The sequence below is a fragment of the Girardinichthys multiradiatus genome, chromosome 7 (assembly GCF_021462225.1).
Source record: "Girardinichthys multiradiatus isolate DD_20200921_A chromosome 7, DD_fGirMul_XY1, whole genome shotgun sequence".
Lineage (NCBI taxonomy): Eukaryota > Metazoa > Chordata > Actinopteri > Cyprinodontiformes > Goodeidae > Girardinichthys > Girardinichthys multiradiatus.
The window spans coordinates 48,225,833-48,249,347 of record NC_061800.1 but is presented as its reverse complement, the minus strand read 5'-3'; the positions used below and the strand labels follow the sequence as shown (position 1 = coordinate 48,249,347).

General features: G+C 45.8%; 1 protein-coding gene across 1 annotated transcript; it reads left to right on the top strand.

Moving 5' to 3' along the window:
- Positions 1-757: 757 nt before the first annotated feature.
- sympk (symplekin) lies at positions 758-22,844 on the top strand. The gene is made up of 26 exons (XM_047371362.1): positions 758-917; positions 1,186-1,307; positions 2,515-2,580; positions 2,790-2,843; positions 3,954-4,027; positions 4,121-4,247; positions 4,321-4,570; positions 4,671-4,841; positions 4,973-5,445; positions 5,537-5,687; positions 13,296-13,515; positions 13,597-13,747; positions 14,591-14,826; positions 15,290-15,371; positions 15,447-15,560; positions 16,664-16,811; positions 17,077-17,237; positions 18,791-18,899; positions 18,982-19,082; positions 19,167-19,257; positions 19,655-19,756; positions 20,434-20,621; positions 20,738-20,914; positions 20,999-21,088; positions 21,197-21,361; positions 22,561-22,844. The coding sequence occupies exons 2-26, from the start codon at positions 1,245-1,247 to the stop codon at positions 22,726-22,728; spliced, it is 3,732 nt and encodes a 1,243-aa protein (XP_047227318.1). The 5' UTR covers positions 758-917; positions 1,186-1,244; the 3' UTR covers positions 22,729-22,844.
- The last annotated feature ends 671 nt before the right edge of the window (positions 22,845-23,515 follow it).

The window sequence follows — 23,515 nt, the reverse complement described above, 5'->3', positions numbered from 1 at the left end:
CATTTCCTTTAAATCTGGAATAGTTTTGTATGTTTAAACACTGACGTATTCATTCATAAACTGTAAAAACTAGTAAATACATACATTCATTTTTTTCTAATTGGTTTGCACATTAAAACACAAAGTAAGTCGCCTTTAGCGGATTCTGAAAAGATGCACACTTAGGCTTATAATAACAGTGCCATACAGGATCAGTCAGTCATTTTCTATACCACTTATTTCATAGTGGGTCTCCAGCAATCTAAGGGTGAGAGGGGCAAACACCCTGGACAGGTCGCCAGTCCATCGCAGGGCAACACAGAGACACACAGGACAAACAACTATGAACACAATCACACCTAAGGCCAATTTAGAGAAACCAGTTAACCTAACAGTCATGTTTTTGGAATGTGGGAGGAAGCCGGAGTACCTGGAGAAAACCCACGCATGCACGGGGAGAACATGCAAACTCCATGCAGAAAGACCCCGGCCTTCTTGCTGCAAGGCAGCCGTGCTACCAACTGCGCCACCGTGCAATTCAGTTCAGTTTAAATCACGTTTTATTTGCAGCCTCGAGTTCATATTAATTAATTCAGATCAAATTCAACAAAATCATACAGCAAAATAGTATAAAAACCTAATAAAAGACGTAAGTTTACATAAAGACATCTAAACTAATGACTTGTCTGCTTGGTAACTGAAGAGGGGGAACACTCATTCACTTATTTTTGGACTTTTCTCCGGTCCAGCAGGTGGTGCTATTGCATAAACACTTTGCTTCACAGCTAATAACCTAAAACAAACGAGGAAGAATGGCAGCCCGCATTCGGCGCAAACATTTTTTGTAATAAATAAATTAGTTAAATCTCCTCGAAAGAATTCCTTTTATAAGCCCGGGGTGTAAATATTTATTTTAACCAGAGAGCAGACATAACGCGGTATGTTGTTGTGTATAAACTGTTATAATAAAGTTTTAACGGAACCAGTTAGCATCATTGTTAGCATGGCGGCTAACAGTTCTGAGCTAATGGTGTTGCTTAAAGATTCTAAACCTTTAAATCTTTATGATAAACATGTTTGATTGTTATTTATGACGGAGATGTGTTTATTATTGACTCGTTCAGTGTTCCTATCCGCCTGAATCTGAACTCCAGTTTTCTGATTAATTTCGATTGAACCTGTTTGATGTGTCCCGGGATTATCCAGGGTTTGCAGGATCTTTCCAGACCATGCTGTCCACACAGTGACACACAAAGAGCAGCATCATGGAGCGTCCTTCAAAGGAGGGGGGACCTCTCACTGTCATCGACATCACCACCAGTGAAAAGGTAAGAATCATTAAGGTTTCCGGTTCGGCTGAATAACGGGACCAAACAATAAGAGGTGATCATTCGGCAGTTTGTAGAGAAAATGCATGAAATCAATTGAAGCTTTTAAATGTGACATACAACAAAAGCAAAGGGAATCTGTAAGGGGCTTTTATTGGAGAAGACAGCAAGAGTTCGTGGCTGTTCTATTGGAAAGCTGATTTTAAATTTAGTTAACCACTATCAACAATAAACAAGGATGGGACTGGGGATGTTGTCAGGAGGTGGAAGATGCCTTTTAATCTGGTCTCCATGTCCTCTGTGAAGCGTGCTGAGTCTGAACCAGTTCATCACTGTGGCACAGGTTTCTGAGTTAGTTGAAAAGCTCCCTGGCAGCAGGGTGCCAGGAGGGGACGAGATTCCCTATCAGCTGCTTAAGTCTCCAGAAATTGTTCAGCTGTTGGGCTGACAAGCCTCTGCAATGTAGCATGGAGGACTGGGTCAACAGTGACAGTCTGGGTTGATGGACCAGATCTTTCAGAAACAGGACCAGAGAGTGTTTCAACTATAACAGGATCGCACTTCTCTGCCTCACTGGGAAACCATATTTCTTGCTGTCAAACCTTGGATTCACAGCCTGCTATTGCATCGGGTGGTCAGGCGATGTGGATTGTGACCTTGAGAACTATCTCCTGTCCATTGACCAGGCTCTGCCTTAGAAATAAGGTGAGGGGCTCCATCTTCTAAATATTGATTGGAGTGGAGCTGCTGCTTCTCCAATTCAAAAGGAGGCAGCCGAGATGGTTCCTCCGATAAGAATGCCGCCCTGTGATCCTGGGGTTATCCTAAAACTCACTGGAGGGACTTTACATCCCTTCTGGACTGGGAACATCTTGGAGTACGCCAGGAACTCTTACTGAATGTTGCTTAGAAGATAGGATTCTGTCTGGATTTATTCAGGGTTGAAGGATGGAAGGAAGAAATAATGGACCAAAGGAGGAAAAGTAGCTACTGCATTAGAGATAATTAGGTGGAAATTGAAGCTGTCGTTTGGAGAGAATTAAACAGTTTTATGTATTTTAACTGAAACATATTTTTAAGTTCTTTCCTTTAGAAACCAGAGAAGTTGGATCTGCTTGTGGACCGAAGCCACAAACTGTTTGTTGGAATGATCCAGTCTCAGTTAAACGCTCAATCAGCAGCTGACAGAAACTCTGGCTTCTTTCAGGTCGTGGAGCTTCTGAATCAGGCAGCTCTGATACCCACAGATGAAAAGCTTAATGTTCTCAAACAGGTTTGTTGCCTTAAACTCTCTACAATAATAACCAGAGTAAAACCACACTGGGGATTGGGTTGATCAGTTTGTAAATTTTATGGTATTGTTTTGTGTTCTCCAGCTTTTATCAGAAAGTATTTATTTATTGATCTGCCCTGAGGGCAGCCCCTGCTGACTGATGGAGGAAGCTGGACTAAATTTGTTCTGATTCTGGCTATTTCTTTCAGGTTCAAGAACTTATCCTCAATAAGGATCCATCTCTTCTCGACAACTTTTTGGATGTAAGTAAAATAAACTAAGACAGCTGTTTAAAAACTGGACATCTAAAAAAATTAGATGATAATGTAGGGAGCTAAAATAATTATTCATCTGCACCAACAGAAGACGGGCTCTGTTTTAACAAATTACGGTTCTATAATTATCCTCACAATAAAAGTCGTTTTATTTATCAGCAGCTTTCACAGTTAACTGCCCCTGCTGGTAAACATAAAGCCTTCAAATAAATGAAGCTTTTGTTGCAGCAGTATAATCTTAGTGAAAACTCCAGCCTTTAAATTCAGAAACTTAATTGAGTTAAAATAAAAACCCACTGACCCAGTTGTTGGCATCCCTGAGGTTACTTCTTAAAATACACGAAGAAAAAGGTAGATTTTTAGTTTGCTGAACCATTTATGTGTTGATGAGGCCACATGTTTTAGATCATTGTCCTCTTAAAAGACTCTCTTTGGAAGAGAAACAAGCCCACAGCATCACAGATCCTCCACCGTGCTTTTCCACATATTCGTCCCTTGTTTCACAGCAGACCCAGCTGGAGGGTTTGTTGCTGCATCTAGTAGTGAGCTCCTCCTGGGTGTGTGCTGGCAAATAAACCTGTGTCCTCATCTGGCCTGTTTGTCTCAGTTCCAGCTGCTTTAGATGTTTGAATTATTGCTCAGACTGTAGATATGAGACATTTAGGCCAGCAGTTGTGGAGATCAACACACCTCTGCCTTATTTTATTGGCATTCATTAATAACCGAAGGTCCCTGCTCACTCTGATCTATTATAAACACTGCTTTAGCTACTTTTATATTATAGGGATTCTTGGTGATTTTGTTAAAACAAGTCTGTCTTAATGTGTTTTTCTTCCTCATTAAATAAAGATTGTTAATTTAAAGTGAAATTTCAGTGTGAGATTAGGAATTAGATATGATTTTATTTGAAATATAATGAACACGGGTGGAAACAAGTTCGTTTGTTGCCTTGATCCACGTTTAGTCTGTTGCTGAGGAACGTTTCTCCTTGTGTTTCTTTGTTGCTGCATTGCTTTTAGATCCAGTTGATTTATCACTTCTGCCAAATTTGAGGGGTTTAATATTTCTAATATTAATGCTAATATTAAAACTCTGCAGGAGATCATCGCCTTCCAGACCGACAGGTCGAATGAAGTACGGAAGTTTGTAATTGGATTCATAGAGGAAGCATGGTGAGCCATCAGATATCTGCCTGTTCCAGTCGTAATCCTGCAGATTGTAGAAAACACCTGTTTAGCACCTCCTGTCCTTTATGATCCAATCAGTAAACGGGACAACGAGCTTCTCCTCAGGCTGATCGCCAACCTCAACATGTTGCTGAAGGACGAGAGTGTAAACGTGGTGAAGAAGGTCATCCTCACCCTTACTCAGCTGTACAAAGTTACACTACAGGTACACACAGTCAGGTGTCTCATGGATGCCGCTGTCATTTTCCTTGTTTTTATTTCTTTTCTCTTTCCGGCAGTGGTTGGTGCACTCCAAAACGGTGTCGGAGATGCAGGAGGCATGCTGGGACTTGGTCACGCAGATGACCGGGGAAGTTTTGACAATGCTCGACTCTGAGAACGACGGCATTCGCACTCACGCCATCAAGTTCACAGAATCACTGATCATTACCCTATCGCCACGGACGCCGGAGTCCGACGTCCCTAAGAGACAGGAAGGAGACATTAGTCTGGACAAAGTTCCCAGAGACCACTCCTACATCCGCTACGGTACACATCCCAGGGTCTGGTTAGAAGGAAATTATGAAGTGTTTAAAATACTTTTGGTCCGTTTTTAAAACTGATCTGTTCTGTGTTGGATAACCCACAGACACCTTGTCAGAGGAGGGGAAGACCGCCCTGGAGAAACTGTTGAAGTTCATGGTCCACCCAGCGATTTCCAGCATTAACCTGACCACAGCACTGGGTTCTCTGGCCACCATCGCCCGTCAGAGACCAATGTTTATGTCAGAAGTGGTGCAAGCTTACGAGACGCTGCATGGTGAGAGTTAAGAACCCCTGAGGTCACACCTACTCCTGATCCAGTCCCTGAGTTTTTTCCTACCAAGTAGTTTGGGTAGTGGTGTAATAGATGGATGGATGGACGTTTGATTGATTGATTGATTTTTGCAGCAAACCTCCCTCCGACTCTGGCTAAGTCTCAGGTGAGCAGCGTTCGGAAGAACCTGAAGCTACACTTGGTAGCGGTTCTCAAGCATCCCAGCAGCCTCGAGTTCCAGGTTCAAATCAGCACTCTGCTCCTGGATCTGGGAATGCCTCAGAGCGAAATAACCCGACACACTCCTGTACCACGGGAGCAGCGCAAAAGGCCTCGGTATGAACAGTCCAGCGAGGGGAAGAAGGTCAAGATGGGTGAGTTACGACACATGTTCAGAGATCCTGACTTTGCATTTATTCTCAGTACCAAACTATGTTTTGTTATCCTGCCTTCAGAGCCGACTCTTATGGAAGACGATGAGGACAAAGAGGAGCCAGCTCCCCTCACAGTCCCTAAGCCAGCTGTGGTTTCAGCTCCACAATCTGCCATTGACCTCACGGCTGAGTTCCTTTGCCCACTGCTGACATCGGAAAACGTAGCCAACCTGGTGAGGAGGCGCCGTCTTTTTTCTGTCAGCTTCACTCTGAACCCATCCTGCCTTTTAACACCTCCTTGCTTATGTCCATCTCTGTGCTCAGGTGCTCATCAGCATGGTCTACCTGCCCGATGTCATGCCAGCGTCCTTCCAGGCCACGTACACACCTGTAGAGTCAGCTGGCACTGATGCCCAAATTAAACATCTGGCCAGACTGATGGCGACGCAGATGACTGCAGCAGGGATCGGCCCAGGTCAGCAGCTTTAAATTAGATATACATGGGTTGGACAATGAAACTGAAACTTGTCATTTTAGTGTGGGAGGTTTCATGGCTAAACTGGACCAGCCTGGTAGCCAGTCTTCATTCATTGCACATTGCACCAGTAAGAGCAGAGTGAGAAGGTTCAATTAGCAGGGTGTTAACCCGGATTGTATCCAAAAAACATAAAACCACGGCTGCCCAAATTACGACAGAATTAAATGTGCACCTCAACTCTCCTGTTTCCACCAGAACTGTCCATCAGGAGCTCCACAGGGTCAATATACACGGCCGGGCTGCTATAGCCAAACCTTTGGTCACTCATGCCAATGCCAAACGTTGGTTTCAATGGTGCAAGGAGCACAAATCTTGGGCTGTGGACAATGTGAAACATGTATTGTTGTCTGATGAGTCCACCTTTACTGTTTTCCCCACATCCTGGAGAGTTACGGTGTGGAGAAGCCCCAAAGAAGCGTACCACCCAGACTGTTGCATGCCCAGAGTGAAGCATGGGGGTGGATCAGTGATGGTTTGGGCTGCCATATCATGGCATTCCCTTGGCCCAATACTTGTGCTAGATGGGCGCGTCACTGCCAAGGACTACCGAACCATTCTTGAGGACCATATGCATCCAATGGTTCAAACATTGTATCCTGAAGGCGGTGCCGTGTATCAGGATGACAATGCACCAATACACACAGCAAGACTGGTGAAAGATTGGTTTGATGAACATGAAAGTGAAGTTGAACATCTCCCATGGCCTGCACAGTCACCAGATCTAAATATTATTGAGCCACTTTGGGGTGTTTTGGAGGAGCGAGTCAGGAAACGTTTTCCTCCACCAGTATCACGTAGTGACCTGGCCACTATCCTGCAAGAAGAATGGCTTAAAATCGCTCTGACCACTGTGCAGGACTTGTATATGTCATTCCCAAGACGAATTGATGCTGTATTGGCTGCAAAAGGAGGCCCTAGAAGGAGGCCTTTCTCTTGTCAACCAGCTCCTGCAGAAATGGCAAAATCACCCTAACAGGACATTGAAAAGAGAGGAGACCTCTGTCAGAACACCACTCTTCAAAAATTCTCCACTTACAGTCTTATAAAGACCTAGCACTCTGAATGGTGTTTGTAACGTTCTGAGGGAGCCCTGCTGTGCTCAATTTATACCACTCACAGGCCAGGCCCATAGCTGTAGGTGCTCTGGGTGTGGGTGAAACACTGCATCCCCCCTACCTGAGACAACATGTCCTCCCGCAGCGGGAGTTGCCAAGCCTGTCCTCTCAGGAGCTGATATATCTCCGCCAACCTGTGCGTCGCTGGGCAGTGTGGAGCTATCAGCGTGTGGTGCTGCTCCCTCACTCCGGCTAGAGTACGTGCAATCAGAGCCGGGGGGGGGGGGGGCAAACAGAAGAACGTGGGGCCAGGCGTGCGCGAGGGCGTCCACTCCGATTGGCGCATCCTGATCGCGCATCGAGAAGAACAGTGGACACTGAGCGTTCTCATTGGAGGCGAACAGGTCCACCGTTGCCTGCTCGAACTGGAACCACAGCTGTTCCACTATGGCTGGATGTAGGGTCCAATCTCCGTATAATGGAGCGCCCCTGGACAGCATGTCTGCTCCACGGTTCAGAGCTCTGGGTACATGGGTAGCTCCGAGTGACAGGAGATGCCTGCTGCTTCATAAGATCAGCTTGTGAGCCAGAGTGTGCCACCGAAGAGAACACAGTCCTCCCTGACGGTTGACATAAGCCACTCTAGTGGTGGTTTGTCGGTCCTTACAAGGACGTGATGACCGCTGAGGAACGGGAGGAAGCACTTTAGCATGAGAAACACTGCTAAGAGCTCCAGATAATTTATGTGGGACCGCTGGAGGTTCTGGCTCCAGAGACCTCTTATGCATCGGCCCTCGTGAATTCCTGAATTCTGACAGGCTCCGTTGTGACCACCTTCCGTGATACAACAGGACCTAGCAGCACAGCCTTCTTCAGAAAGCCCGGACAGCGCCAGGGGCGCAGCGCTCTGACACACTCTGAGCACACTCTGTTGCGCCGTGACGCACGAGGTGAAGCTTGTGCGCGGCTACCCAGCGCTGAAATCCCCTCATGCAGACGGCCGAGGGGGACGACTAAGATGACAGAAGCCTTCAATCCCAGCAGCCGAAGGCACAATCTGAAAGGAATTGATCTGAGCGGGCGGAATGAAGCAAGGCAGGATTCCAGCGTGTGCACCCTGTCTGCTGAGAGACGAGCGGTGAACAAAACCGAATCCAGCGCTAACCCCAGAAAGACGATGTTCTGTGTCGGGAGTAACACACTCTTCCCGTAATTCAACACAAAACCGAAAGGTGTCGGACGAGTATCTGCGTGTGTGTCACAGCTTCTCTGTGCTATCGAGCCAGAAGGAGCCAATCGTCCAAATATGTGGCCAAGCGGATACCCTGCTTTCTCAGTGGGGATATAGCTGCTTTGGTACAGCGCACAAACACTCTCAGGCTCAGGGAGAGGCCGAATGGTAGCACTGTGTATTCGGAACAGATGCCCTGAAAAGCGAATCTCAGATATTTCCTGTATACCGAAATATGGAAATATGCGTCTTTCAGATCGATCGAGGTGAACCAATTGCCCCGACGCACCAGACGTAAAAGGGATGCGTGTGTAAGCATCCTGAATTTGTATTTCCTGAGATAACCGTTTAGGGCCCTGAGATCCAGGATCGGGCGAAGTCCTCCCCCACCCCGTTTTGGGATCAGAAAATACCTGGAGTAGAAACCGTTACGTCTCTGCCCCGCGGGAATGGGGCTGATTGCTTCTTTCCTCAGCAGATTTCCTCCTAGTTTCCACTTTCTGCCATAGTGGAAACTATGGCAGAAAAGCGAGGGGGTATCACAGCAAACTGAAGCCGGTATCCCTGCGTTATAGTTCACTGAACCCAGGCTGACGTCATGAAGTAAGCCCAATTGGGTCTCTGAGCGGAGAGTGACGTCCCTATGGATTCTCCGTCCACTCTCAAAAGTTTGCTCATGGGGCCGTCTTGCGGCCTGGCAGAGTCGTCATCGTCATCGACGGACGGCAATGTGCATGCGTGGGGAGATAAAACTGTTGCGGAGCCGATCCCAATCTGCTGTCTGCGAGAGGGGGGGTGCCCCTTCCAGGAGCAGTGATGTTATTGACCCGTTTATTTTTCTTTTTTAATATTTTCATCTGCGCCCTCGACCTTGGGTCTCGATGCAACAGGGAAACATGCTTTATCTTTGAACATGTGAGTGTGTTTGTGTGACTCGTGGTTGGGACAGAGCCAGCTATCCCATTAGTCGAGCCTCCTCGTCCTTCGGCTGGGGGAACGTCTCGCAGCAGAGAGTCGAAGGGACACACACTGTAGCTGGGTGTGCAGAACTGGTGAACGTCCAACTCCATCACCCGCGAGAAGGCTGGGCCGTCAGGTCGCCCTCTTCTTTTTTCTGGCCTGATGACTAGGGGTCTGTGCCGGCTGTCTCGCCGTAGAAGCTGCCGACGGCGCTCAAGATTTCCCAGGCCAGCCCTGCCTTCCTCCCTGCCCGGACGCTGCAGGTTGAGGAGCCTGGGGTTGTGGTCGCCTGGGAATCTTGAAAGGAAGGGGCCGAGGCGTCGCCTGGATGTAGGACTGCCTCGACGACACCCGAGGAGAAGGCTCCGTCTTCCTGGGAAGTCAGAAACGGAGCGGTTCGTCTTTCTTCTTTCAAGCCTCACACCGCTGTTGCGTGGAGGCTAAGGCGGAACCGAAGATGCCTTCCGGCATGATCGGCATATCTAGAATGTCGTCCTTTGTCGATGTCGGCTCTTTCAGCGCATGAAAACAAAGAAAGCTGGAGGACCTGATAACATCTCCCCATCATGTCTGAAAGCCTGCGCACATCAACTCGCTCCGATCTTCACCCGGATCTTCAACAAGTCACTGGAGAAGTGTGAGGTCTCCTCCTGCCTCAAACGATCCACCATCATCCTGGTACCCAAGAAACCCACCATCCTAGGATTAAATGACTACAGGCCTGTAGCCCTGACGTCTGTGATCATGAAATCCTTTGAGCGGCTGGTGTTGAAGCACCTGAAAGACATCACAGGCCCCCTGCTGGACCCCCTGCAGTTTGCTTACTGAGCAAACAGGTCAGCAGATGATGCTGTTAACTTAGGTCTACACTTCATCCTGCAACACCTCGACCACCCAGGGACGTACGCCAGGATCCTGTTTGTAGACTTCAGCTCCACCTTCAACACCATCATACCAGACATCCTCCACCAGAAGCTCACCCAGCTCAACGTCCCAGCCTCCACCTGTCAGTGGATCAACAGCTTCCTGATGGACCGACAGCAGCAGGTGAGACTGGGGAGCATCTTCTCCCGATCCAGATCAATAAGTACTGGTGCCCCCCAGGGGTGTGTTCTATCCCCACTCCTCTTCTCTCTGAACACAAATGACTGCACCTCATCGGACTCGTCCGTGAAACTCCTTAAGTTTGCAGATGACACCACTGTCATTGGACTGATCCAGGATGGTGATGAGTCTGCATACAGACAGCAGGTGGATCGGCTGGTCCACTGGTGCGGTCAGAACTACCTGGAACTGAATCCACTCAAGACTGTGGAAATGGTGGTGGACTTTCGGAGAACACCACCCCCATACACCTCCCTCACCATCCTCAACAACACTGTATCGGCTGTGGACCACTTCAGGTTCTTAGGAACCACCATCTCTGAAGACCTGAGATGGTCTTCACACATAGACACTGTTCAGAAGAAGGTCCAGCAGAGACTGTACTTCCTGAGGCAACTCAAGAAGTTCAACCTTCCACAGGAGCTGCTGGTCATCTTCTCCACTGCCATCATTCAGTCTGTCCTGTCTTCATCCATCTCAGTGTGGTTTGGATCATCCACAAAACAGGACAGGTCCAGACTGCAACGAATAATCAGGACTGCAGAGAGAATAATCAGAGCTGACCTTCCCTCCATCCAGGACTTATACAGGTCAAGGGTCAGGAAAAGAGCTGCTAAAATCTCTGCAGACCCCACACACCCTGCACATAAACTGTTTAGAGTTTTACCTTCAGGTGGCGCTACAGAGCACTGTTCACTAAAACCAGCCGCCACAGAGACAGTTTCTTCCTCCAGGCTGTTTCTCTGATGAACATTTAATAGAGTACAAAACAACAGCATACAGATGTTGCAAATGCACCTTTTTTATTATATATGTGTATATTGTACATTGTAAATATGTATATTCTGTAATGCAAAAACAAAACCAGAGAGCAAAGTGTACCGCTCAAAGCGGATGGTGTTAGCTGGTGTGCTAATACAGGTGGTTGTAGCTCCAGGCTATGGTGAAGGCTGGGGCTAGCGCCCGTCGGCAGAGAGCCAGTGGACAGTTGAGCTAGCCTGCTATGAGAGATATGCCTCAAAGCGAGAAGAGGTTTTCGAATGACGCTGGCGTCGCGATCACCAGCCAATCAGGATGATTGAGATGATGCTTCTGGGGAATACGGCAAGAGGCGTTTCACATAGTGAGACATCGAAACGAATGCTATGAATGACATCCAGATATTTAAAGACACAGAACCTTTTTATTCAGAATCAGCTTTGTTGCCAAGTTTGTTCAGACAAACAAGGAGACCTGATTGTTCGTTGCAGTCTGGACCGGTCCTGTTTTGTGGATGAACCAAACCACACTGAGATGGATGAAGACAGGACAGATTGAATGATGGCAGTGGAGAAGATGACCAGCAGCTCCTGTGGAAGGTTGAACTTCTTGAGTTGCCTCAGGAAGTACAGTCTCTGCTGGACCTTCTTCTGAACAGTGTCTATGTCTGAAGACCATCTCAGGTTTGGAGAAATGGTGGTTCCTAGGAACCAGAAGTGGTCCACGGCAGACACAGTGTTGTTCAGGGTGGTGAGGGGGGTATTTGGGGGTGGTGTTCTCCTGCAGCAGAACACCACCCACAGCATGATGCTGCCACCCCCGTACTTCAGTTAGGATGGTGTTCTCAGGCTTCCAGCTTCCCTGTTTTTCCTCTAAACGTAACGATGGACATTATGTCCAAACACTGCAGGTTTAGTCTCATCAGACCACAGGACATGTCTCCAGTAATGAAGGTCTCTGTCCCTGAGTAATGGCTTCTTCCTCTCTGAGTGGCCTTTCAGCCCATGTTGGTCCAGGACTGGTTTCACTGTGGATAATTACTCTCCTACCAGCTTCAGCAGCATCTTCACAAGGTCTTCAGATATTGTTCTGGTGTTGATTCACACCAGAACCCGTCTCCTTCTTGAACCGTATGATGGCTGGACATCTCCATGCTGTTTATGCTTGGATATAATTGGACAGATGAATGTGGAACCTTCAGATACCTGGAAAATTCAATTCATTTTACTTATATAGCGCCAATTCACAACACATGTCGTCTCAAGGTTCTTCACAACAGTCAGGTTCATACATTCCAATTAATCGTAATCATTGAACAGTTCAGTCAGATTCAGTTATTTATTCAAATTGGATAAAAAGTTTTTCTATCTAAGGAAACCCAGCAGATTGCATCCAGTCAGTGACTTGCAGCATTCACTCCTCCTGGATGAGCATGTAGAGACAGTGGACAGTCACTGGTGTTGACTTTGCAGCAATCCCTCATACTGAGCATGCATGTAGCGACAGTGGAGAGGAAAAACTCCCTTTTAACAGGAAGAAACCTCCAGCAGAACCAGAACCAGGCTCAGTGTGAGCGGCCATCTGCCACGACCGACTGGAGGTTTGAGAGAACAGAGCAGAGACACAAAGAGAACAAAGAAGCACTGATCCAGGAGTACTTTCTATGGGAAGGAAAAGTAAATGTTAGTGGATGTAGCTCCTTTAGTCGTTTCATCTAGAAAGAAAGAACAGATAAACTCTGAGCCAGTTTTCAAGGTTAGAGTCTGAAAGAGAGAACATAGAGTTAGTTACAGTAGAAGCTCAGTCAGTAGCCATGTCTAGGAGAGAGAAAGGGTTAAACACTAAAAGACAGGGCCATGTGGATCATCTGTAGAAGGTGAGCATTAAGTTGTTGCAGAAGCTCGGATGATGCCCCTCTCCAGAAAGGTGTCACAGGTAGACACAGAGTCAGGCCAGGTGTAGCTTCTAGGAAGAGAAAAGAGAGAACAAAGTTAAAAGCTGAAATAACAGCAAATAATGCAAAATTGGAGAGTAGTATGAGAATGTAGCGAAGAGAGTGTAGGTCTGTAGTTCTCCTGATATCTCGGCTGATTTCTTCAGATTGAGGTGTTGCCTTAAAATACGTCCCCAAGTGTTCCTCTGTTTAACTCCCTGTTTATAAATTAACCAATCAGAAGCTCACAAAACCATGACATCATCATCTGGGCTTTCCTGAATAGTTTAAAGGTTTAGTAATCTTAGTGTATGTAAACCTCTGGCTTTATAAATGGAATAAAAATCTTCTCTGATTATTCTGACTTGCAGCAAATATAAAACATTTTAATGAAATAAAACAGGAGGAGTTGAATCTGATTTAATTGACTGAGGAATCAAGATAATGAGGTTTTAATTTGATGCGTTGAAGAAAATGACGACATCATTTTTTTTACATCTCAGGTCTGGAACAGAGCAAAGCCAGAGAGGACGAAGGGGGCAAAGAGGATCAAACTGAGGATGATTCTGCTGCTAAAGATGTTCTGATCAAGCGGAAACTTTCCACGGTGATGATGGGCCAGGCCATCTCTGTGGTGGGGGGTTACACCGAGAAGCCTCCAACCACAGAAGCTCCTGCAGTCAAGAGGCTTCCTGAACCCATCCTTCCCTCTGCACAGACCAAGTGAGCTATGACACTCCAGAACCAGACACCACCCACCATAGTATAATGATCCTCACCCTCCGTGGTGTTTCTGTCCTGCAGGATGACGGGAGCCGGTGGGAGGAAAAAGGTGTTTCGACTGGCAGATGTGATCCAGCCTTTATCCGACTCCCAGATTGGGATTTTATCTTCCAAAGCGGTGAAGCGTATTCTCCACTCAGAAAAGGCGATCACACAGAGCGGGATGACCCATGTAAGCACCCAAAGCTCATTTTATTCTTTGGGATCAGTAAAAGCTCATTTGGAAGGTCCGATTGTGGTTCCAGGGTTCCTATGAAGGGAACGTCTGGAAATAGCTTTTATTTTCCCAGGTCTGAATAATTCTAGATGAAAAGAAACAGAGTATGGAAAATGTTTCCAGACCTTTTTCTGTTCTAAATAAAGAATCTGTATTTATTGTAGGATTAATCAAAGTGTTATAGATTTGACATTAAAATAGAATAATAATAAACCAGTGACTTTACCGGCGTGCTGCGTCAGAAGCCAGCCTCAGAATTATATTGTCTTGGTTTATTGTTCATAAAGATAAAACCCAACTAGGTCCATTTCTCTTTTTGTAGGAAAATGTTTGAAATTTGGGTTTGGAAAAGAAAAACCTGTAGAAACCGTGAGGTTAACGTTCCCAAACAATCGTATTATTTTAAGATTTCAATATTAAAAGACCTGAATATTCAGAAAAATTAAAATGCAAATAAACACACATTTAAAATAATGGAGAATGTAACTTACAGCTGATGTGGAATAATGAACTGTGTTTCTGCTTGGAGTCTGATTCAACATCAGAGGCTGAGTTTTCCGTTGGTTCTTCTCCAAAGCCGTCTCGTTTCACGAGATCTTTGAACAGCTTCTACGTTTCCAACAGTCCTGAACGTCTGAGGTCATTTTACAGCGAGCAGCTCTGGAAACTCATTTCCAGACCTTTAACCTGACTCCACCCGGTTCTCCCTGTGGAAGAACGTTTCAGAGAACCTTAAGCTGCCACGGTACAGATGGGGTTTCTTCTTTAAAAGATTTCTGCTTTGAACCTGTTCTGCAGGTCAGGGTGAAGCTCCTCTCCAGGCTGGTGACCCAGTTTGAAGGGATGATGAAAGAAGAAGTTCTGGAGTACATTCTGGACGACATCCGAACGAGGAGCGACCTGGCGTTTGCTCTTCTCTACCAGGAGTACAACACCTACCTCAGCCAGCTGCCGACGGGGCTGCTGGACAGCTACGACCACTGTCTCTACACCCTGCTGTCGGGCCTCCAGGAGAAGCCTGAGCAGAGGGACGGGTGAGGCCACACTATCCTTCTTCCTTCATAATCTCCTTTCTTTCTTCCTTGTGTCCTCCCTCTGTCTCTCACTCATATCCTTTCCTTCCTCCTTCCTTGTTTCCTTACATCTATTCATTCCTTACGACCATTACCTCTATACACTCTTTCCTTCCTTCTTTCTTTCCTTCTTTCTCCTTGTTTTCATTTATTTCCCTTCTCCGTTGAATCCTACTCCACTTCCATCCTAAGACAGAAGTCTTATGTCCTACCTCCATTTCTTTATCATCCTTCTTTATGTCCTTTTTTCCTTCCGTCTTCTCTTTCCTTCCTTGTGCCCTACCTCCCTTCTGTCCTGTGTTTCCTTGTGCGTCTGTCTGTCTGCCTTCCTTCATCCCTCCATTTATCCATCCAAGTTTGTTAAGGACTGTCTGGGTGAAAATGAGAAGCAACTCTAGAATAATTTATCCGTTTCCTTTTTCAGTCTGTTCACAAAGTTGGTCCTGGAGGCTCCTATCATCACGGAGTCGGCGCTGGAAGTGATCCGACGGTACTGCGAGGACGAGGTAACGGAGACGCTGTTTCCTCCACCTTCAGAATGTCCCACTGAACCATCTGCTAACCTCTGATCTTTGTTTCAGTCTCGGGTGTATTTGGGCATGACAACTCTGAAGGAGCTCATCGTCAAGCGGCCCTCCAGGCAGTTTCAGTATCTGCACGTGCTCCTGGACCTGAGCTCGCATGAGAAGGAGAAGGTGATGGTGCTGGTCGGATTCATTGCTGTGGTTGGGTTGTGTTTTGGGGCTCCTAAATTGACTAGACTAGCCTGGAAACTGTAAAACTGGGAAGTTTGATACTTCCAGTCTTTATTCCATGTCCCTCCGTCCACATAAATGTCTTCAGCTACATTCTCCAGACAGAAGACCTGCTTTTATAAACCAGTATAAATGACGTAAACATTTGGTGACAGAGTCTTAGACTTTTTCACATTTCTGTCACATTACGACCCCTGACCTTCTTACTGGGTGGACCGACACATATTAATGAAGGATGATGATTTTCAAAACTCTTTATGAATAAAATCTGGAATAAATTACTGTGACTCCTCTGAATAAATCCAGTTCAAAGTAAATATGTGTATCGAGTCCAACAGCAGGTGTTGTTTCTGGTCTCAGAGGTTCTTTAGAGAACATTAGAGAACAACCAGCATCATTAAGACCAAGGACCACAGCAGACGGGTCAGGGAGAAAGTTCTGGTTCAGGTTAAAGCAGGGTCAGGTTCTACAACAACATCCCAAGCTGTGAACGTCTCACAGAGCTCTCATCAATCCATCATCTGAACATGGAGAGAGGATGGACCACCTGCAGACCTACCAAGACATGGATGTCCATCTAAACGGACCGGCTGGACAAGGAGAACATTAATCAGAGAAGCAGTCAAGAAGTCCATGGTAACTCTGGAGGAGGTACAGAGACTCACATCTCAGGTGTGAAGATGGATGGAGGTAAATCCAGGACCATCCTGGAAGAAAACCTGTGGAAGACCTGAGGCTGGGGTGGAGGTTCACCTTCCAGCAGGACAACCACCCTGAACATTCAGCCAGAGTTACAATGGATGTTCTAGATTAAACTACATTCATGTGTTAAAATGGCCTAGTCAAAGTCCAGACCTAAATTCAACTGAGAATCTGTGGCAGGACTTGAAAGTGATGTTCTCCATCCATTCATCCAGTTTTTTGAAGGGTGTCTAGAAAGAAAATCAGCCATAAATTCAGTGAATATTTCATGTTTATTCTGTAAAGCGACCCGGATATTATCTGGAGTTTTCTGGGTGTTTGAACATCTGGGTGTGTTTCAGGTTCGGAGCACAGCGTTGGCTTTTCTGAAGCGCATGTATGAGAAGGACCACCTCAGAGACTACATCGAGAAGTTTGCCCTGAACTACCTGCAGCTCCTGGTTCACCCCAACCCCCCGTCTCTGCTGTTTGGAGCCGACAAAGACACAGGTTCACTTTCTTCACTGACGAATCACAGAATGTAGAAACAGCGACAAACTTTAAGATGTTTGCAGACAAAATAACACCTGAAGGTCTTTGTTGGTTTAGATGTTTAAATCCAGAGGGATGAGCAGCGTTAGAAGGTTTTGACCCAGAAATGCAGAACTAGATTTTAACAAATAAAATCATGAAAGTATTTTGGTTCAGACTGTCTGCAGCTTGACCTGTAAAACATGTTTAAGCTGTGAACTATGATGTCCCTGCTGTGTCTCAGAGGTGGCTGCTCCATGGACTGAAGACACTGTGAGACAGTGTCTCTTCCTCTATCTGTCTCTGCTTCCTCTGAACCACCGGCTGGTCCACGAGTTGGCGTCTGTCTACACCGAGGCCATCGCTGACATCAAACGCAGCGTGCTCCGAGCCATCGAGCAGCCCGTGAGTTTATTCCCAACTTCTCCGTCCCAGAACTCGACAAAACTGAGACTAGCTCCAGTTTGAGGTTTCCAGGAATGTTATATAAATTAATTTGGGCTTTTAATGATTTATTGAAACCATTTTTAGGTTGGAACGATTTTACCAACAACTGTAATAATCCTCCAAGGATTTGGAGGCAGTTCTACTTCTTCGTTTCATCCACCTCTTGTAAAGCACACCGGTACCACTGGCAGTCAAACAGCCCCACAGCATGATGCTGCCACCACCATGCAATGTGCTTAGGTTTGTAAGCCTCACCTTGGCTCCTACAAGCATCCATTTCCCACCAGCGTACCTGCCCACAGGAAACCAGTTTAACATCTCGGTCCACTGGCAGGGTGCAGAAGTAGCTCCTGGTCCAAAACCAGAACCTTGAAGCTGCCCACCTGGAGAAGCCAGAGGACCTCTGGAGATGGAGCTGCTTGGCTTCCATGACAAGAAGAATGTTTGGTGAGGCTTCCAGATCCAAAGACACTGAGCAGACTGTGAAGCACGGTGGTGGCTCCATGATGGTGTGGGACTGTTTCTCTGCTCATTGTACTGATGCATTCAGCAAAGAGGCTGGAAGATCAGTAGACGAGGACTACCTACAAACCTTTCACTTCAACCCAGCAGCAAGATGGTTGGAAGTTGGACCCAGTTTGGTGTTCCAACAGGACAGTTTCAAACACGGATCCAAACTGGAATGTTCTGATCTCAACCTAGTTGAGAATGTGTGGATCATGCTTAAAAGCTGAATCTGTGCAAGAAACCAACCAGTTGAAATGGTTCTGCCGAGCTGAGCGGTCCGATATCAGCCAGAATGATGCCAGAACCTCTTGATTTATACAGAATGGGTGAGGTCCAAGTGAAACTTGCTAAGAGACAAATATTAGTGGGGTGTATGTATATTTCTGAGCCTGTGTGGATCAGAGACCCGGTTCTAGTTCTAGTTTATAAAACTAGAACCGGGTCTCTGATCCGGTTCTAGTTTTATAAATCATAGCAGCTTTACGGATGAGTGATCTGACAAACCGAACTTCCTCCAGAACTCAGCTTTGATTTCAGGAATGAATCCTTGCACTTCCCAGATGAACCAAAACCTGCTCCAGGAAACGGGACAGGAATGTTGGACCATCTGATGGGCAGAGGTACCAGGTGCCCAGCAACATCAGCTGGGTCTGGGCCTGTGGTTCGACCCAACACCTGCAGTCCGAAACACGTCATTAAATGAGCAACTGTCACTCTGTTTAAAGCTAGATGAAGCGGGTCACATAAAGGTTCTAAAACAGGTCAGAGATGCACCGATCAGTGGGTCCAGTTTTCCATCCATAAATGCATCAACCTGCTAAATGAAAATCAGGTCCAGGTCAGCAACTTTGTTTTGATGCTGAAATGGATCAAATCCTGTAACATCTTCTCTGGACAGAGGAAGTAGTTCTGTGTGTTCTGGTCAGAGTCGGCCCGGAAAGGCCGGACCGGTCCATCTGTAATTTGAATCATTCTGATGTGCGTTTGGGTTGTTTTCCTTGCAGATCCGTGGAATGGGGATGAACTCTCCTGAGCTGCTTCTTCTGGTTGAAAACTGCCCTAAAGGAGCAGAGACTCTGGTCACTCGCTGTCTGCACATTTTGACCGATAAAGGTAGAAACGATTTGAACCCAAACTGAAAGGTCCACATGAAAATGCTCTGGTACTGATGCGAGTCTGTCGTTCCTCCGTTCAGTGCCTCCATCACCGGAGCTGGTGGAGAGAGTGCGAGACCTTTACCACAAACGAGTGCCAGATGTTCGCTTCCTCATCCCTGTCATCAACGGTCTGGAAAAGGTGGAGTTCTCTAGATTCCTTTAAGGATTCATCACCACGCCTCTGGTCTTGGGTTTGACGGATGATTTTGTTTTTTCTCCTCAGAGCGAAGTCATCCAGGCTCTACCAAAACTCATCAAACTCAACCCGATTGTTGTGAAGGAGGTTTTCAACAGACTGCTGGGAACTCAACACAGTATGACTCTTTCATCTTCCACTAGGGGGCGTCATCTCCTCTCCCTCTTTAGTATTTCCATTCACGCTTTGAATCAGATCTTCAGGAGGTCATATAGCTGTATATATCTGTCCAGGCGTTGCTACGCCTGCTTCTGCTACTTACTCATTGAAACCAAATCTCCAGTCAGTTCTAAACTGTCGAGTTTCATAAAAAAATCCAATTATTTTGAGAAAATGAAGAAGATTCTGTGTTTCCTGCGGACCAAAGCATCCTGAAAACATAGCGAAATGTGATTTTTTTTTTTTTTTTTTTTGTGTGTGTACCGTTTCACCCCGAGTAACAACAGATGCTGTTTATTACCAGCATCTGTGGATGAATGAAGGGATTGAAGCGTGGAGTTTCTGTGTTTTCACAGGTGAGGGGAGCTCCTCGGTTTCTCCTCTAACTCCAGGAGACCTGCTCATCGCCTTACACAACATCGACTCAACAAAGTGTGACATGAAGTCAATCATAAAAGGTAAGTGTTCAGAAATGAAGCCTCGGGTAAGACAGCTTGCTTCAGCTTTTCAAGACGGTCACTTTGGGAGTGAAAACACCACAACTTTATGTGACGAAGCGTGAGAGGTCACTAAGTGCTCTAGAGGGGGTCATGGGACCGTGTGCCGAGGTTCTTGTGGAGCACGGCGGCAGCAGATCAATGATGTGGAGCTTGTGTGCTTCTACCTGGCTTGAATATAAGAGATTGAAGCAGATGTGGCCAAGCTGGCCTTATGCCAAGGCTACAACCTTCTCACAGACCACACCAGCACCGCTCAGCATACTGGGTGGTGCAGCTGCTACCGTTTCCTACCTCCAGTCTCCTGCAGCCATAAGGATCTTACCATCCAGCTGCAACGAACAGTCCACGCAGCACAAAATAATTCGGACATATTGAACTCATGTTTGAAAAGATGATCCAGAACCTGCAGTCTTCAAGCTCACCACTAGATGACAGTATTTGTCACATAAGGTTTGAAGTTTGGGGATTTTGTAGAATTGGCATGAAAAACTCCACCAATCAGACGAGTTTGGGGATTAAATATGTCTAGAAAATCTGATTTGGTTCCTGCTGGGATTTCAGAAGAAAGATCTTCATGTGTTCAGGCGGATTTATTGAACATATCTAATGAATCTGAGTTTGTTTTTCACCAACAGCCACCAACCTTTGCTTTGGGGAGAAGAACGTTTACACCTCTGAGGTCCTGGCCGTGGTGATGCAGCAGCTGATGGAGCAGAGTCCTCTCCCCATGCTGCTCATGCGCACCGTCATCCAGTCTCTCACCATGTACCCCAGATTGGTCGGGTTTGTCATGAACATCCTGTCCCGCCTGATAGTCAAGCAGGTTTCTGTTCTATTCTAAAGTCTCCATCAGTTCTCCAACCTTTCTGGAGGACTTCAGAGGTTTTTATCCCTTTTCCTCACCTGTTCCTAAAAGTTAGTGTTTTCCTGTCCTTGCAGGTGTGGAAGTATCCTAAAGTGTGGGAGGGATTCGTGAAGTGCTGCCAGAGGACGAAGCCTCAGTCCTACAGCGTGCTCCTTCAGCTGCCCCCTGCACAGCTGACGAGTGTGTTCGAGCGCTGTCCAGAGATGAGAGCTTCTCTCCTGCAGCACGTCCTCTCCTTCACGCCTCATCAGGTTAGACCTGGACCTGTTTTCTCTTCCAACTTATGTCTCTGTGCAACAGCCCTGATTATCCTCCTGCCCCATTGTCTGTAACAGCAAGCTCACATCCCGACCTCCGTCATGGTGGTCCTGGAAGCAAATAAAAAGCCAGAACCAAAGCCTGTGGAGCCAGTCATGGAGAAGGAGGTGAGCAGTTACTTCTCATCACTTTTTCAGGAGTCTACCGAGGCTTTGCTTAATTTTTGTTTATGGTCATTTTTGTGGTTTTCACTGTAATTTCCTCTGATATTCCAGTTTGAACCGGCTCCAGCTGCTGAAGAACCTTCTGTCATGGAGTCCATAGAACCCGAGCCGCCTCTCCAGCAGGAACCGATTCTACTAAAGGATGAAGAGGAACCGATGGAGCAGGAAGAGGCTGAACATACACCACTAGCTGAAACTCTTGACAGTATTTCCCAGGTAAGATAGATCATTAAAAACATGGATCTTCTGTAAACCCCTGTTGGTGACTTCAGGTAATGTCTGGGATGACGACTCGAGTTTCAGACTCGCTCTCAAGTCCCAAAAATAAAACCCTTCAGACTCAACTTAGACTAGAGCTCTGATGACTTGACTTGGACTCGTGGTCTGAGACTCGAGTCTTAGTTCCAGTTTTTATCTCCTGTAATGAAGAGTGAAAGGAAGCTGGTCTGTGAGCTCCAGACTGCAGCTGCTGCATGTTTTACTGTGAAAGGATGAGCTTCATTATTAGCCAGTGATGTTGGTGGATTATTATGGGATGTAAATGGCTCATAACAACCGGTTCCTGTTAGCTGTAGCTTCATAATAATGACCACATGAACGTCTCTCCAACTGAACGCTGAAATAGATGACTTTGGATCATTTAGGAACAAAATAAACGTAACTGACCTCCAACCTCCTCTCTCTGCTAAGCTAGCTGCTACATTACAAGGAAACTTCCTACTGGAAATAACAAAATAAAAGCACTTCCTGTTCTATTCATCTTATCATTTACTTGCTACAGTTTGTCTCATTCATTATGTTGTAATTTATCCCTCAAATTTTAACATGTTTACATTTCAGAATGGAGAACCTAGGATTTAATTTGGATTTAGAAAATAATGTCCTAATATTATTAAAACTTCTGCAGCTCAGAGGGAGGAGAAGAAAACCCTTCAGACCCGATTTAGAGGAACATCTAATGAAGACAGCCGTTAACTTAGTCATTACAACGAACTAGAAGCAGAAATTCAACATTAACAGGCTTTAATCTCTATTATTTGTCTTTAAAGCTGTGCACATTGTACCAAACTTTAAGTTTCCGTGTGCAACAGTAGAAATATTAAGTTTAACTGAATCATTTATTTCTTTTTGTACAGTAAGCCAATTATGTAAGTGTTGTGGTCATCTAAAAGCTCACAACAAGAAATCTGTCCTTAAAGTAACAAAAAACGCCAAAAAGCAGGTTTTTTTAAAATAAAGATTTAAGGAGACACATGTAAAACTTCAGATGTTTTTTTATATGAAACGAGCACGCAGCACTAAATATTTTAAACAAATTCAACTCATGTTCAATGATCCAGAACTTGCATTCTTCAACCTTGCCACTAGATGTCAGTATTTGTCTAAAACGTGTTCCGTTCAAATCTTTTCTGCAGGAGGATTTGACAAAGGATGCAGAGGAACCGACACCGCCTCCAGAACCAGCTGAGGAGCCGATGGAGGTGCCCCAGCCTGAACCTTCGGATCAGCCGGAGTCGCTCAAAGATCCTGAATCAAACATGGCAGCGCCTGAAGCTGGAAGTGGGTCGGACGATGTGGACTAAATGAACATTTCTGTCATTGTGGTTTTGACTAGAAAACAAATGAGGAAAAGTTTTGTAAAGTCATCTGGAGAAAAACCCGAGTTGGTGAATAAAATTAAGTTTTTGGTTTATCAGAACTTCCGTTTCATCTTTCCTGTCTGCTGTCCGTCTGATCACAGGTTCTACATGAATGGTTCTGAATGTAGATCAGGATCAGGTCTTTGTGTTCACAGCAGCTTTCACAAATTCTGGACATTTTTAAACTGGTGAACTTCATGCAATTGAGGTTTCACCGCATGCAGAAGCGTTTCTTTTTATTTTAACACAATTTGAGTTTTTTACTTTAGAAACAATAAAAAGAGAAAAATACGGAGGCTGTAGTGAGGAGCAGATTGTAGATGTAGATCTTTGTTCATCTGGCATCAGACAATGATCCAGAACTGGGTTCTGGTGATATGTTGGCTTTAGAAACTGCTTTGAGTCATCCTTCCAGAACACATGGGTGTGATCTGTAAGCTGGGCTTCTTTGGATCCATCTTTGATGTTATTTTTGGTGTTTTCCAAAACTTTCCCCGTTTCTTCCATCTCTGCTCAAACGCTGCAGAAGCATTCCTGAATGACCACCTACAGCTGGACTGGCTTCCTGTCCTGAAACCATTATGGTCCTGTCCTGCGTGTCGATTCCATGTTAACACCTGAACCTCTAGAGGAACATGTTGAAAGAATTAGTTTTGGAATGAAATGCAGGAATAAATCTGAATGAATTATCAAGTTGAAATTAAAACACTAAACATCTAAGATCTTCTGG